At 56.7% G+C, this 15,372-nt stretch overlaps 1 protein-coding gene across 1 annotated transcript; it reads right to left on the minus strand.

The window, feature by feature from the left end:
• Nucleotides 1-1,965: 1,965 nt before the first annotated feature.
• Nucleotides 1,966-6,433, minus strand: LOC141971821 (keratin, type II cytoskeletal 4-like). The gene is made up of 9 exons (XM_074929415.1): nt 5,894-6,433; nt 5,048-5,265; nt 4,006-4,066; nt 3,664-3,759; nt 3,393-3,557; nt 3,041-3,166; nt 2,609-2,829; nt 2,354-2,388; nt 1,966-2,264 (listed from the first exon to the last, which is right to left on the minus strand). Exons 1-9 carry the CDS (start codon nt 6,431-6,433, stop codon nt 1,966-1,968), a joined length of 1,761 nt encoding a protein of 586 aa, XP_074785516.1.
• Nucleotides 6,434-15,372: the final 8,939 nt, after the last annotated feature.

Below are 15,372 nucleotides of genomic sequence, written 5' to 3' on the forward strand. Positions count from 1 at the left end.
CTCAGGTCCCTTCACAACTCACTCGAATATTTAACCATTGCCCAAACCATCTCCCCATCCAAGTAGTTACATGCCTTTGCTGGCAGCGTTGTGACATTCCACAGTCTCTGGTAGGTTTATGTCTCAAGCACTTACAAACAGGGAACGGAGCATGGAATAAATTAAATGACTCATCTGGATCGCAGAGCGAGTCTGTGGTTGACCAGGGATGTGATTCAAGGTCTCCTGAGCAAGAGGTCAAACCACACCAGGAGTTTTTGGCTCTAAATTTACAGGTCATCAAAAATATTCTACTTTTGTGGAGAGGTAGGGCTTGACGGGGGGTTGGGATCTTGCTCTTCCCATGGTCTCAGCTACCTTTTGTGGCTTCTTTAAAAACAACCCATGGATCCTTGGCCAGTCCAGACAACAGTAAAAGCTTCAAGGCTGGCTCCAGCATCATGGATGCTGAGGAATTAGCTTTGATTTAGCTGCAGGGGTGATGATCACCCTTCCCACTTCCACACCGTCCCTTATAGGATGCTCCAGAAGCGCTTAGGGCTGTGCAATGTCTTTGTCATGCCAGCACCAGCTGTGGGCACCACAGCACTGGGACCACCTTGGAGAACAGGGAAGCACAGGTGGAGGCCAGTGGTGGGCTTGGAGGCAGTGGTCAGTCAGAGATTTACCCCAAGCTGGCCAACACGAGCAAGGAAAGAGCTTAGGAAGAGAAAAAGCAAGTGAACGGTCTCCTAAAATCAACCGAGTCCAAAAGTCTGTTCTGCTCTAATGGCCCACTCACTCCAGGAGTGCCAGCAGAAGGACAGAGGAGAAGAGCATCCAGGTTCAACCCAGGTGACTTTCTCTCCTGCCACGCTGCGCAGAATGGGCTTGTTCCCACGGATATCATCCAAGAAAACCCCGTGTGTTTCACAGAGGCTGGATCAGACCATCACACAGAGCCTGACCCAGCAATTTTGCCACCCCAAACACCTCATCCCTGCAAGACCTCCTTCATCCTCCTGCCAAACTTACAAACCATACAAATTTTTGTAGAGAGGTGGGTGAGAAGAACGGGCTACACGTTTGCTTTGGTTTCTTTAAATGCAAACTTCAAAGGGCAAGAGAAAGTCAGGTAACACTTATAGATCTCAGCAAAAGAGGAGTCCTGTTGCAACATGAAACTCTTTGGTCAGAGAGAAAACCACACAAGCTTACTGCCTCTAGTGTTTATTGGGGTATGCCACATGCCAAAGGAGAAAGGCCTAAGCAAACAAGCACAATTCTTCCCATGATCTCAATGAAAAGATAAACTCTGAGCAAAACTAAACATTTTACAATAGCTTGTAAAAAACACAAGTGAAACTGCCAGTATCTTGCTTAGAAAAGAAAAAGAAAAAAAACAAACAACAAAAAAAAAAAAAACACACAAAAGAAATTACAGCAGGGTAAGAAATGTCTTCAGCTGGGACTAGTCACCATTAGGAAATTCTTGTTTTGGAGTTCGAGCCCTGGCTGATGAGTAGCACCGATTAAAATTGCACCACATCTGGATCCAGCACAAGATCTTGACAGAAGTCAAGGCTCTCCGCAGGCTTCACAGGACACCAGTTCCCTGAGCGGCACAGGGACCAGTCCCCTGGGAGGAACCTCGCGCTTGGACCTCGCCTTCTCCCAGCCGTGTTTGGGGCTTCCCAGAGAAGGGGCAGGTCCTGCCTCCAAACGAGTCCTCAGCACCCCGATAACCAGCAGCTTGGCTGTGTCTCGGGGGGCGTGAGCTGTCCTCAGACACTGCTGAGAATCCCAGACTGGTGAATGGAGCCGTATTTTACTTTCCCGTGCAGTTTCTGAAGGATGGTGGTGGCTTAGAATGAAGTAGATAGCCATCACCTGGGCAGTGAATGGAGGGTGGTGGGGGGGTGGTCACCATGAAATTTGCTTCCTTTCTCCTTTGGGTGCTGGGGATGGGGGAGATAACTCACTTCCCTAGACCCTCCGGCTGACAGACATCGAGGTGGTGTTTTTCTTCAGGACAGTGCCAGAGCCCGCCACCACTGAGTTACACCCTCCACCCACAGAGCACAATCCTGCCCCTCCAGAGCCAAATCCTCCCCCTGCACCAAATCCACCCCCTGCACCACATCCACCCCCTCCTAGGCTGTAGCTGAAGCCAGCACCGCCTCTCCCACTTCCAGCACCGAATCCGAGTCCTCCGAGTCCTCCTCCAAGGCACAGTCCGCCGCCGTATCCACCTCCCACAGAGCTGCTGCTGCCTCCCACCACAGCTGCAGGGAGGAACAGAAGGCACGAGGTTACTTCTGATGCCACCAAAGAGTTTTGGAGCATCAATCCCAGCCGTGGGAACGCTACTTACAGATGCTCACGGTGCTCTGACACTCTCCGGACATCCTGCAAGGGAAGGAGACAGAGCATCAGCTCCAGCCAGAGCATCTGGGCCAGCCCAGCTCCATGAAGCCAGCTTGGTCCATGGGCACAAATAACAGCAGCTATAGGACTGCAGTCCGTGGCTAGTGGCAACACCATAATTATTTTAACAGAGGAGGTGTGATGTGCCGCATTTTTCCCGTTGATTTAGCAGGGTGCAGTCAAGCTCTTGCTGTATCCCCACCTGCACTCCTCGCCCTCCAGCAGCTTCCTGTAGGTCGCGATCTCAACGTCCAGGGCCAGCTTGACGTTCATCAGCTCCTGGTACTCGCGGAGCTGCCGGGCCAGGTCAGCCTTGGCTTTCTGTAGGGCTGACTCCAGCTCAGTCAGTTTGGCCCTGGCATCCTTGAGGGCCAGCTCCCCGCGCTCCTCAGCATCCGTAATGGAGCTCTGCAGCGTTTCACACTGGAGGGCAAGACATGGGTGAGATGAGTGGGGTAGGGGCAGCCACTTGGAGATGAAGCCATGATCCCAGATCAGCTGGTCTCAGCTATTCGCAAATACAACAGGCTCCCTCCTGCTTACAGTGACTGTTACCAGACTATTTGCTTTTAGGGAAGCTCTGAAGGGCGTTACCAAGAGCTCACACCCATTTCTTAAAAAATGCAACCCCTACCTGTTTCTTCACGCTCTCAATCTCAGCCCGTAGCCTCTGGATCATGCGGTTTTGCTCAGAGATCTCAGCCTTTGTGTCCTTAAGGCTGTCTCCATGTTTGCCTACAGTAGCCTGCAGCTCTTCATACTGGTAGGCAGAAGTGAGGGGAGAACATTAGAGCCACCACGTGTGGCTGCTCCCAACAGCTCTCCGTATCACCCTCCAGAACCAAAGAGAGCATGTGCACGCTGGCTCCAGCCTGGCTAGACCAGTACCAGCCATAGCCCAGGCCCCAGCATGCTCTGAGCTATCACCAATAAGCCCTCCACCTCCTCAGACATCGGTGATCACAAGCAACGTGTGACACACCCACCTTGCACTGGTACCAAGACTCAGCCTCCACTCGGCTCCTGTTGGCGATCTCCTCGTAGCGGGCTTTGACCTCTGCGATGATGCTGTCCAGGTCCAGGTTTCGGTTATTGTCCATGGAGAGAACCACAGAGGTGTCGGAAACGGTCTTCTGCATCTCAGACAGCTCCTGCAATTCATACCAGATCTGACTTTAGCCCTGTCATAATTTCCTGAGGGTCATAACCCTTCCCCACCCCAGCATCCCCCCTCCAGAGAGCAGCCAGAGCACTTACCACCTCATAAAGATACTTCAGGAAGTTTATCTCATCTGCCAGAGAATCTGATTTTGCCTGAAGATTCACCTTGGTCATATAGGCTGCATCCACGTCCTGCAGCAGAAACGGGAAGTGAAAACCTTCCGCCTGACGCACAGCATTTTATTTAACTGTGAGCCCTTCGGTGCTCCTTTCCCTACGGCACGTACACCTAGGGGTCCCAGTTCACATCTGATGTCAACAAACCAGTGCTGATGGAAGCAAGACATCCTCTGAACCAAGACGTGTCCTTGTGTTAAAAAAAAAAAAAACAAACCAAAAAAAACAACCCACAACAAACCAAACAACACCCAACTTTACCTTTTTTAGGAGCACAAAATCATTCTCCGCAGCCGTCCTTTTGTTTATTTCCTCTTCGTACCTGTTGATTGTAACGAGGGCGATTGAATCTCTCTGCTTATTTTGGCTATGGATGCTGCTGGCAACTAGATGTTGTTGGCCTCAGACTACTGAACGCAGCAAAAATAGACACGCCACGAGCGAGATTTATGGACAAACAACAGCACTTCTCCTTTCTAGACGAGCCCTGGCTCCTGCTGTCTCCAATGTCTTGCTGAAAAAAACCCGCCAAGAGTTTTATCTCTGCCTAAACCAAATCCTGGGGGCTGTGGCCACTCCAACTCCTTCTACAAGACCCAAGGACCTTCAGGTCCTCAACGTGGGCCACTTCCATCTGCTTATTGGGGCAGGGAGCTGCTGCAGAGTGTGGAGTGGTGAAGATAATCTCCAAAACCAAGTCAGTTTTCAACCTGCAGCCTCAGTAGAGCGCGGTTGATGAGTCCCAGACTTTCTTTCCTGCCGTTTTTCGTAGCTCCTTCAGTGGAAGCATTTCTCCAGGCTTTGTTCTTGCTTTTCCAGCCAGACAAATTAATCTAATAAATAATGGCAGGAAAATAATGTCTGGGTTTTTTTAACCCCACATCACCCTTCCAAAGAAAGCCCTAAGCTTCAAATCCTGAAGGATATTATGGGAAGGAATCCATGAGGAAATCCGTGAGGAAATTATAGTAGGATTTAGCAAGTGATCTAATTAGTTCATTAAATATTAATGTCATGGACTCGTAAGTGAGGAAGACAAACAGCAGAGAATCCTGCTTTAGTGAGAAGCACAACTCAGCAACAATGCAGATTGAGAAATCCCTTGAAAATTTACCATTTCTTGTCAAAACTCAGTGGATGAAAACTTCCCCAAAACCTTTCACATTTTCTAATCATTGAAGCAAGTGAAATATTGCCAATTCTCATGATTTTTTTTTTTCCATTTTCTGACAGTTCAAAGTTGTTTCCTCTATTTTTTCACTACCAGACAGCCCAACCATGACTACAACCGAGAACAACGTACTTGGTCTTGAAGTCTTCCACCATATCCTGGAAGCTCTTCAGCTCTGAATTCAGCTGATGCTTCTCGCTTGAGAGGCCGTCCAGCTGCGTCCTCAGCCTGCTGATGTAGGCTTCAAAAATGGGGTCGAGGTTCCTGCGACCCACCCCTGTGCCACCCTGTTCCTGCAGGAGTTTCCACTTTGTCTCCAGGACTTGGTTCTGCTGCTCTAGGAACCGGACCTAAGTGATTGTAGAGGTAGGTAGAAAAAGAGTCAGACTATTCCCAAAAGCATCGTTTTATTGAGTTTTTTTTCCGTGTTTTCCATCAGGTTTTTTTCCCACTTAATGAGATTAACCTCCCTGTCTATTCTCCAGGGAGCAATAACTCCAGGGTCCCACTGGGATGGGTGGGACCACAGCTCTAGGATGAGTGAGCAAAGGTGAGTCACCTTCCCTCTCCAATCTCACAGCCTCTAAACAGGAGAAACAAGGTGAAGCTCATAGTTTTGGCATCTCCTTAAAAAAAAAAGGCCAAAACACCCAAAGTCCTTCAACCCCCAGACGGACAGAGTCCACCAGCAGAGGCTCCTCTGAGGATGCTCTGCACGTCGGTACGTGGTCCCACAGCTCAGCACCAGCATCATGGTCTTAAGAACTAAGGATCCTATTCCTGGGTTTCTCCAATAACCTTGGGAAAGTCACTTCTCCAGCCACCATCTCTCTGGCTGCAGGGGTTCTTTGGGGTGGTCTGGGCAACGCCTGGTTCTCTGGGTATTATTGGATGGGCATCTCCCAGCAATTGCAACCAGGAGGAGCCACGGTGAGCTCAGACCTCCACCCCCCAGCCCCAGGTTGAAGCCACTCTCACCTTGTCAATGAAGGAAGCAAATCTGTTGTTGAGCTTCTTCATCTCCTCCCGCTCTTGTGTTCGCACCTTCTGGATCTCGGGGTCGATTTCCAGGTTGAGCGGGGCCAGCAGGCTCTGGTTGATGGTCACTTCCCTGATGCCGCCCGGTGGGCAAGGCGGAAAGCCTTGACCTCCCATCCCACCATCAAATCCTCCACCAAAGCCACCAAATCCACCACAGAGGCCTCCACCGAAGATGCCACCGGCCCCACCACCATAGCCGCCACCAAGTCCTGTCCCTGCACTGCAGCCGTAGCCAAAGCCTCCTTGGCCACCAGCCCCAAAACCTCTGCAGACACCACCACCTCCACCGAATCCTCCCAGAGAGGTACTTTTACTCCCTCCCAAGCAATAGAGGCTCCTGCTGCTGAAGCCACCGGCGTTGCCGGGTCCTCTGCATCCTCCACGGGACACCGAGCTGAACACGACCTTGTTCCTCCCTCCAAAGCAAGCGGAGCTGGAGCTGAATCCCTTGCCGAGGCCACAGGACTGGCGAGACATGGTGACAGGTCCCCGAGAGTAAACCCGTGAAGAGGGAAGAGCCGAGTGGCGCGGTGCACAGGAGGAGGTTCGGAGGCAAGAGGAGGTGAGTCCTGTGGGTGCAGTGGCTGAGTGCCCCTTTTTATGTGCTCAGGAAGTTGGCTGGGTGTCAGGAGAGTGGAGAGAGATTATTTTTTTTTATTATTATTCTATTCATTGTTTTAGGGCTTGGAAGGCCCCCCTCCTACCTTTGCCACCACCATGACCTGCCTCAAAACACTCCCTCGAGAGCTAAGAAAAACAAAGCTATTGTTGGTGTTGGAAGCCCAACTCCAAATCAAATTCCCTCAGCTGCAACTGTCAACTTATCATGGGCCTTTCTGAGCTTCTTATGGCAATGACAAAGCACTACAAATTCCTTGACGTGTCACACCCTCGAGGGAGACCCTTGTTTTAACTAAATCACTCATTTTGAGCCTGACGGCAGGTGCTTGGTTCACTGAATTCCAACAAAAACGTGGTTTCCCAATCACACCCTCAGATGCACTCGGGTTCAACCTCCTGCTCAGAGGAGGTTTGACTTGGGTTGTCCAAAACTGTTTCACAACCAGAAAGCATTAGTCCTTGGCAGGGTTATAAAATCAGTTTTATGTCAATAAAAAAGACTGAGAAAATGACTTTAAAACCTGCTTAAAAGTCATTTTACATCACTCTGAGTGGTGTATTGAGCTTGGAAGGACATGGAGGGGTTTGCAGAGAACAAAACATCTTCATATTTCCATGTTGCCCACCTTCGCCATACCTCAACGGCGTCGAGATGCCATTCCCCGCCTGGAGCTCTGCCCAGCATCTGTGACGGCAGGTCCCAACCCCTCCTCAACTGGAAGCCCTCCAGGCACTGCCGGGATATTTCCTGATCATCCTCGCAGGGTCTCCAGCCACAAACCCCCTCCACAGCACGTGGCACTTGGCAAAGCCTCTCCCATGGTAACCCATGAGCGAGCTCACATTGTTCAAAAAAAAATACGACTTAATTGCTTAACCACTTTTAATTTATATTTTAATGAGCAAAGGTGTCTGAAGATGCCTTCCAACTGAGGATCCCCATTTATCCCACTGTTAAAAAAAAATAATAAAAAGCCATAAAACTCCTCCCCAAACCACAAGCTGCAGCTGAAGCTGCGACAATAAAAGCTAACTCTGTAATTATCCCTTTTATTATAGACACTCGTGGGAGAGGTTTGGGGAACCAGTTTCAGCTCTGAGCCTATTCACCTCCAGCTTTTTTTTTTTTTTTTTTTCTACTGCAAACATGCAAATCTGGGGCCCGGTGCATCTCTGCAAGAAGGGAGGACTTTTCCTCCTGAACCTCATTCACTGAGCTGCAGGATTTTCAGCCCAAGGGGATTTGCATTGCAGGGAACAGGGAAATTCACGCTCCCCTTTGGCAGCAAACATCCTGCACGCCCCGGTCCCCCCTGGAAACCCTCTCCCACCCCGAGGTTCTGGGATCCCCGATTTTCCAGCTCACAGCAGGGACGTGGTCGGGGTGAGGAGGGAAGCGTCTTGAACCCAGCTCTGGCCGGGGGAAAGGAGGCGGCGGCTGCATCTCCCCGACCTTACGCAACCGGCAGATCTGCCGAGAAACCGAATGAACCTGTTGGAGCCCAGGCGGAGAGCATAGCTGCCGGGAGTTCCCAGGGTGGCTCCGCCACCGGCTCCTGGCACGGCTCCTGGCTCGCTGCCGGCCGAGGCGCTTGCCCAAGAAGCCAGCTGTTGGGCCAGCAGAGCGCCCTGCTACACCCATCAAGTCCTGCCCCACCACAGTGGGGTGGGAAAAACCTCACTGGGACACTGGGGCTCCCTCCCAAATCCATCCCACGTTGCATCTCGGATGCTCCAGAGCTTGCCGGGCTACTTAACGCACCAGGAGCAAGGAACCAGTGACCCAACGTTGGCCACCATCACCCACCCAGCGCCGGGACCGAGTGACCCTGCAGCAACGGCAAAGCCTTGGGATGAGCATCCCGGGGTGGGAAGCAGACGGTGAAGGCGACCTTCCTCCCAAAGCCGTGGGGTGGGGCGTGGCGACAGCACCCATGGGACAGCCCGGCCCCACTTTAATTGCCAGCGCTTCCTCTCCTGCCTCCCCCACGGCGGGGTGGGAGGAGAGGTCAAGTTCCAGCAACTCCTCTCTCTTCGCAAGAAGCGTGACGGTAGCAAAGCTGACGTAGTGCGCAGCAGAGATCAGATGTTTCCAAACGCAGGAGACATGAGTCCTCCTCTTAAAGACCAGCTCGTAGCTCAGAAATGCAGATAAAATCTCACATCAGGTTACTGCTGGGTTTAAAGTTCTGTCACCACTAAGGACCTGGACACCCCAGCAAACAGCTCAGCAGCCATTGGGCCCCGTTGCTCTGCAGCAACCATCCACCTCCCAAGGGGTTTCTCCTCTCCCTAAGGACAAGCGGACAAACCCCCAGACCTACACACACGCCTACGAGCTTTGCTAGGCCAGGCTTGGATGAGATGCTGGAAAGAGAAAATAGGCTCTTCCCATGGAAAGATATAAATAACCAACTTCTTTGCATCCTAACCCTCGCCCAGAGGTGAAACCTGATCCCGAGAGGTTTTGCAGCTCCACTAACATTTATTTAATGAGCTTCCGAGACTTCCTCAGGGCTCCGCAAGGCCACGGCAGGGGAGTTGGGCAGACGCAGATCCCCAGAGGTGCAGCCCGAGCACCTGTGGCAGCTCCCCGGCGCGGCAGGGTGGCAGCTGTGGGGCAGGGACCCACAGGCTCGGTCCCTGCTGGCACTGGGGCAGCTGGTTCATCTGCCGGGGGTCATCCCTCGTCTGCCGGCAGATACCTGTGCGGGGACACGAGGGTCTCCAGGCTCAATAGAGGAGCTGCCACACTCCGTGCACCTTAGCAGGAGATGAACCATGGCAGGATGTGACCCTTTTCTGCACCGGACACCGTGCCTGGACAGAAACCGGGATTTATCCTCCCAGGAGCTGATGGTGCTCAGCATCTCTCGTCAGGATCATTAGGAAGCAGCACAGTCCCTCAGCCACAACACCAGTTTATACTGGGAGTATTTCAGAGCCAGGAAAGCTTCTCAAAGCCACTGATGGGCATCAGAGCCCACGGCAGCGAGCACAGCCCCTTGCCAAAGGCTGACGCTGGGCTCTCCGGTCTCGCTGCTCGTTATCCCCATGGGCCAGGTCTCACATGCAAAGCAGAGGGAAGAAAGAGAGAAATTAAGCCAGGGCGGGCAGGTGCGTTCCACAGAGCTCTTTGCATCAGCTGTTGCACCCACAGGCTGGCTCCTCTCCCAGCAAAGAAAGGTGGGAAGAGGGGATGTGTCCTCGCTGGGGGGCTAAAAAAGGTTCTGGACAACCCCCGGAGCTGGATACCCCGGATATCCACACCCACAGGTATCCCTGTAGCCCAAGGGGAGAGGGGACCACTAGTACAGGCTCGAAGCACAAGCAGCATCCACGCTGCAGCACCTGGGGGAAAGCAGAACAAAACCAGAGAGAGCCCAAATGTACCCATTTTCACCCCAAAGCTGCGCTGGGACCGTGTTCAATCGAGAAAACCCCGTTTTGTGGAATAGTGAAGGAGCAAGAGCCTCCCGACTGCTCAAGTGGCAATTACTAACCAGGCAAATTGCAGGGCTGGGACTTGAGCTGGGAATCATAAAAGCAGAAATAACAAGGTGGGTCCCGAGAGAGATCAAAGCGGCGTGTTGCAGAAGACGGGCGGCACCCCCGCTCCTGTCAGAGCCGCAATTGCAGAGAGCAAAGAGCCCCGGGCGCTCGCTCGGGAGCCTCCTTGCAGTAAATGATGCTGCTAACACATAGCTTACAGGCAACCCCTTCTCCTGGGAATCTGCGGCCCTCCGTAAGTGGCATTAATAAGAGCAATGATCCTTATTGTTGTGGTGATGCCAGTCAAGGCTTTCACCTGACGCAGCGTTGGCACTTCCGTCGGGTGTCACCTCTCCCGCTGTCCCCTGCCGTGCCGCTCGGCGTGGGACGCTACCGGGAAGTCGACTGAGCATCTTTCCCCACCCCAAGGAAAAACTCTTCCCAGCCCTGCCCCCGAGGCTCGACAGTAGGAAAAACAGAGCCAGGTCTCCCATGAAACGAGTACGAGGGATCGTTTCGGACGTAGCCAGGAGGAGCATCCTCTTGGACTAGAAGTGGGAAGCAGGGACCCCCCTGGGGAGATGAGAACCTGCCCCAAGGGATACAGGGTGGGATTTACCCCAGGGGTGACCCCCGTGGGGGGGTGAGGGAGGTCCCAGTGACATCGCAGCGGCCCAAGCGAGGCCAATGCAGAGCTGTACAACCCCATCGCGTGGGAACAAAGACCCGATGGACACCCATTTCCCCCTGTTTCTTCCCACGTTGGAGGAAACCCAGCACCCTTTCCCCACGCTGAGGGCAAACAAGGACACCAAAATGGGGGAAATTTAGGGAGGAAAGGGTCCTGCTGCAATGGGGCCAAGGGTGGGGGATCGCACCTTTAAGCAGCTTCAGGCCATCAAGGAGAGTTTGCAGGGCAGAGCATCTCCCCAGCCTCCCCCCCCCACACTCCTACAGCATCACTTGGGGCCAGAACATTCATTTTTAGTGAAAAAAAAAAAAAAAGGATGAGGAAAAACAGGTGTGAAGCCTCACGGAAACGGAAAAGTTTCTCCAAACGCCTGCGGATTTGGCAGGAGGACAGAGAGGACTTTCCCCCATGAGAAGGTCCCCTCGTAACTCGTAAGCTGAGGGGGTGGGAGTGAGGCTGTTCAACTCGCTGGCTCTTACATGATCAGAAAAGGAGCATTTTGGGGAAGAAAACAGGCAAAATGGATGGGAGAGCATCTCTGCCTCCAGCAAAATTAGAGCCCGGGCTCGGCAGAGGATTGAGCGTGGATCGGGGTTAAAGCCATCCGGGATCGGGAGGGATTTTGGACCCGACAACATCCCGGTGCAGAGGGGAAGCGGCTTTGCTGCAGCATCGCACCCCCCCCTCCCCAAATTGCTGGGGTCACCCCAGGATAAGCCGAGAGGAAAGGCAGATGTGGGGCGATGGAGATGGGGACCGAGGGCGCTGCAGCCCAGGGGATGTCCCTGCATCCATCCCTGCATCCGTCTGTCCATCCACCCCGGGCCGTCCCGCAGTCCTCGGGGTGCGCAGATAAACGCAGGTAACTGCAGAGCACCCTCTAAAGGGCGGAGAGGTGTTGGGGAGCAGAACCAGCCGCCCCAACCTCCAAAAAACCAGTCCAGCCCTCCCCACCAGCCCACCTCGCCCCAGCTTCCCCTGCCCAGGGGTTTGCCAGCACCCGGGGGGACACCCCGTGCCTGATCCCGGGGTGTTTTCCAAACAAACCAACCAACAAAAAAAAAAAAAAAAAAAAAAAAAAAAGGGGCAACACCCTCCCCAAAATGTGCTGGGTGGGTCTGGGGATGCTTCACCCCCACGAGGCGCCACAGGGGTGGGGGGAAGCGGCCCAAAGGGAAGGATGGGGACATGGGGGGGTGTTGGGGGCCAGGTGGGGGTTTGGGGGCTCCAGGGAGGGGGGGAACCCCCCCGGGAAGGGTGCAGGGGTGTGCGTGTGAAAATATGAAGAGGTAAGCTTTGGGCGGCTCCTGCCCCCGCCGCTAATTACAGGCGTTAAACTCGCCGGCAAGCCCAGTCTTGCTGCTGCACCCCGGCCCAGAACCACGCCCAGGCCCCAACGGCGGGGGGGGACACACCAGCCCCCCCATATGGGGCAGGGACCCCGTGCGACCCCCTATGCACACGCGTGTGCAAGGACAAGCGCACGCCCTGAGGTGCCCAACCGAGCACGCAGATTTTGGGTGCCCCCTCTATGGGTGCTGCTCGTTCCCCCACCCCACACCCCCCCCACACAGTGTCACATCCAAAGGGGACCCCAAAACGCTTGTGGCTGGGGGGGGGAAGTGGGGTTTGGGGTGAAGGAGCCTGTTCTGGTAGTGGATTGGGGGGGGGGAAGGGCTTGGAGGGTCCCACAGAGCCGGAATTTGGGGTTCAGGTCCCATCACTGGAAGGAAAATTTGGGGGGACACAAAGCAGCTGAGCTCCATCGTGGGTCCTCACGCGGGGGGACCCCCCCCACCGGTAGGGCCCCCTTGGCCCACCACAACCCCCTAATTCCCCCCCCCATGGGCTCAGGACCCCCAAACCCCATCACCCTGCTCCCCCCCACAGCCCAAGGCGTCCGGTTCCTCCCTCCCAGCTCCCGCCCAACCCCAGGAGGACACCCCTGAAAGCTCCCGGGACCCCCCCACAACCCACGGGATACCGGAAAACCCCCGGGCCGCACACGGGGCCCCGGCACGTCCGTCCCGGTGAGTCACTGCTCCACCCCCGAGACGAGCTGAGTCAGGCCTCTGCCTGCCCTGGCATCCCCCCCCCAGGCCTGGGGGGGCCACAGCTGGCCCGAGTCCCCAGGGATGGACCCCCGGGGCGGTTTATAGGGTCAAATCCTGCCGGCGGGGAGCAAGGGGGGGGTCCCCGAGCTGTATCCGTGCCTCAGTTTCCCCACCCAGGGCATCACCTCCCCAGCTCCAGCCCTGGGACCTTTTTAGGAGGTGATGGTTGACTTTAACCCCCCCACACCCCCCCCGGGACACTCTGGGTGCCCCTGGGTCCCACAAAGCCGCAAGGCGATGCCGGGGACCCCCGAGGTCCCCCCCGCGATGCCAGCAGGGGGTGGGGTGACACCGAAACCCGGGGTGGCACCGCACCCTGCCCGCAACAAAGTGCTGCCCAAACCGCCCCCCCCCCCCCCCGGCCCCCCCCCGGCCTGTCCCAGCGCTGCCTGCTCCTGCCCGGCCCTGCCCGCCGGCATCCGGCTGAGCCGGCACCCCCGGCACCCCCGGTTTTGGGGTGCCCCCCCCCAACCCCCGGGGAAGGAGGTTATGCAGAGGAGGGGCTTGATTTTGGTGGGGGGACCCTCTAGCCCCCCCCCCCCCAAGCTTGCAGGTTGCACCCCGGGGGTCCCACCGAGCCGCCGCCCTTGGGGGGCTCAAGCACCCCCCATCGCCCCCCCCCCCGTGCCTCAGTTTCCCCTCCAAGTTCACCTCTCCGTGACCCCCAGCGTTTCCGAACTGGGGGGGTTCATGGAGCCCCCCCGGGCTCAGCTCCCCCCCCCCCGCCACGGGTGTACCTGGGCTGTTCCCCCCCCCCGCCCCCAAATGCTCCGTGGGGTTTGGAGTGGACCCCCCCACCCCCTCCCTGAGAGTCGAAGGGGGACCCCCGCATCCTGCCCCCCCCCCGCTCCCAGGCAGCTGCCTGCACCCATCCCCGCTCCTCTGCCGCCCTCCAGCGTCCCCGCGAACCCCAAAATCACCCGGAGGCTTCGGGGGGGGGGGGCGAGGGGGGGGTGCCGGGGGTGCCACAGGGTCTTGGGGGCAAAGCTTCTGGGGGTGTCCCCAAACCTGCCCCCTCGCCAAGCACCCCGTGAGCCCCCAAACCAGCTCCCAGCCCCCCGAAAAGCAGGATGAGCCCCGAGGGACCTGGATACATCGGGGGGGGGGGTGGGAGGGGACCCCCACCAAAGCCAAACCCTGAGGCAGGGTCAGGGTGGTGTTGAAATTAGAGGGGGGGTGGAGAGAAGAAAATGGGGTGCAGGGCGGTGCCCCCACTTTAATCCCCCCCTTGCCCCGGGCAAGGGTGAAATCGCGGCGCCGCGGCTGCTCCCACCCCCTTTTTGGGGGGGTGTCAGGTGTGTCACCCCCCACCTTAACCAAGCACCAGCCCCGTTTTGGCCAAAGGGCCCCCCCAGGTGCTCAGGGGCCCCCCCCCGGGAATGGGGGGGTGTCAGGGCGGCTCTCGGGGAGCCTCTGGCGGACGCGGGTGCTTCCCGCCGTGTGTCGTTCCCCCCCCCCCCCCCCCCCCGCTTTGCATCGCACCAAAAACTGACGGGACCCCCCCCCAACCCCCTGGGGGGTCCCCCCAAGCCCCTGGGGTGCAAAGTGTCAGGGCGTTGCACGGGGCGGGGGGGGACAGGGGCCCCCTCGGCCCCCAGAGCGCGTTAATTAGATGCAAGCGGTAATTGCGGTGCAGACGGCAGGTGTCACCTCCGGACCGGGAATGGGAGGCGGGAGGTTGCACCCCAACTCCTGGAGCACCCCAATAGCCCGGGGACATTCCCCCAGCCCCGCCTCGCAGCCCCCCCCCCCCCCCCCCCCGCCCCTTTCCACTGCTGAGGGATCACCGGAGGTACCAGCGGTGCCCGGGGGGGGCGATGCTGAACCCCCACTTCCATAACGCAGGCCCCCCCCCCAAAGCCACCCACAGCCCACCCTGAACCCCCAAATCCTTCCCTCGCCGCCACGTCCCCGTGGGAGCAGGATCCGTCCCCAGCCCGGACGAGCCGGTGCTGTTCATTAGTTAATTATTAACCAAGGGGCAAAGTCCCCGTCTGCCACGTGCCAGCGCCAAGCCGGGGTCCCCCCATCCTGATGTGTGTCCCCCCCCAAGGAGGACACCCCCAGGGATGGCTCCGAGCTCCGTCCCGCCGCCCCGCTCCCCCCCCCCCCCGTCTCTGCCACCAGCAGCTCCGCTGGCCCCAGCCATGTCCCCTGTCACCTCCGAGGGGGCTGGGGTGGAAAATCCCATTAAACACACACAGACACACCCCCCCCCCGGCTATTCACCAGGCTGGATGTCTGGGGGGGTTGGGACCCCCAAACCTGTCTGCTTCACCCCCTCCCTGAGACTCCAGATGAGGGGTGAAAGGGTGGGCACCCTCCTCCCGGGGTGACTTGGGGCCCTGGGGGCCAGCAAACCCCACGGGCGGGGCGATCCCACGGCTTTTCGGGGTGCAGAGGCGGCTGAAAAGAAAAAGGCTCCCACATTTTTCCTCCCAGCAGCACCCCAGGGCTCAACCCTCCTATGAGACACCAGAGAATCCCGCGGGGCTGAG

Source organism: Athene noctua, chromosome 30 (genome assembly GCF_965140245.1).
Source record: "Athene noctua chromosome 30, bAthNoc1.hap1.1, whole genome shotgun sequence".
Lineage (NCBI taxonomy): Eukaryota > Metazoa > Chordata > Aves > Strigiformes > Strigidae > Athene > Athene noctua.

Excerpts from the sequence above, each read along its gene's own strand:
- LOC141971821 (XM_074929415.1), bottom strand. The coding sequence starts at position 6,433 with ATGTCTCGCCAGTCCTGTGGCCTCGGCAAGGGATTCAGCTCCAGCTCC. Across the intron at positions 5,266-5,893 it reads TTGCTTCCTTCATTGACAAG|GTCCGGTTCCTAGAGCAGCA; the intron begins GTGAGAGTGGCT and ends ACAATCACTTAG. Across the intron at positions 2,389-2,608 it reads CTGGAGGGCGAGGAGTGCAG|GATGTCCGGAGAGTGTCAGA; the intron begins GTGGGGATACAG and ends CTTCCCTTGCAG.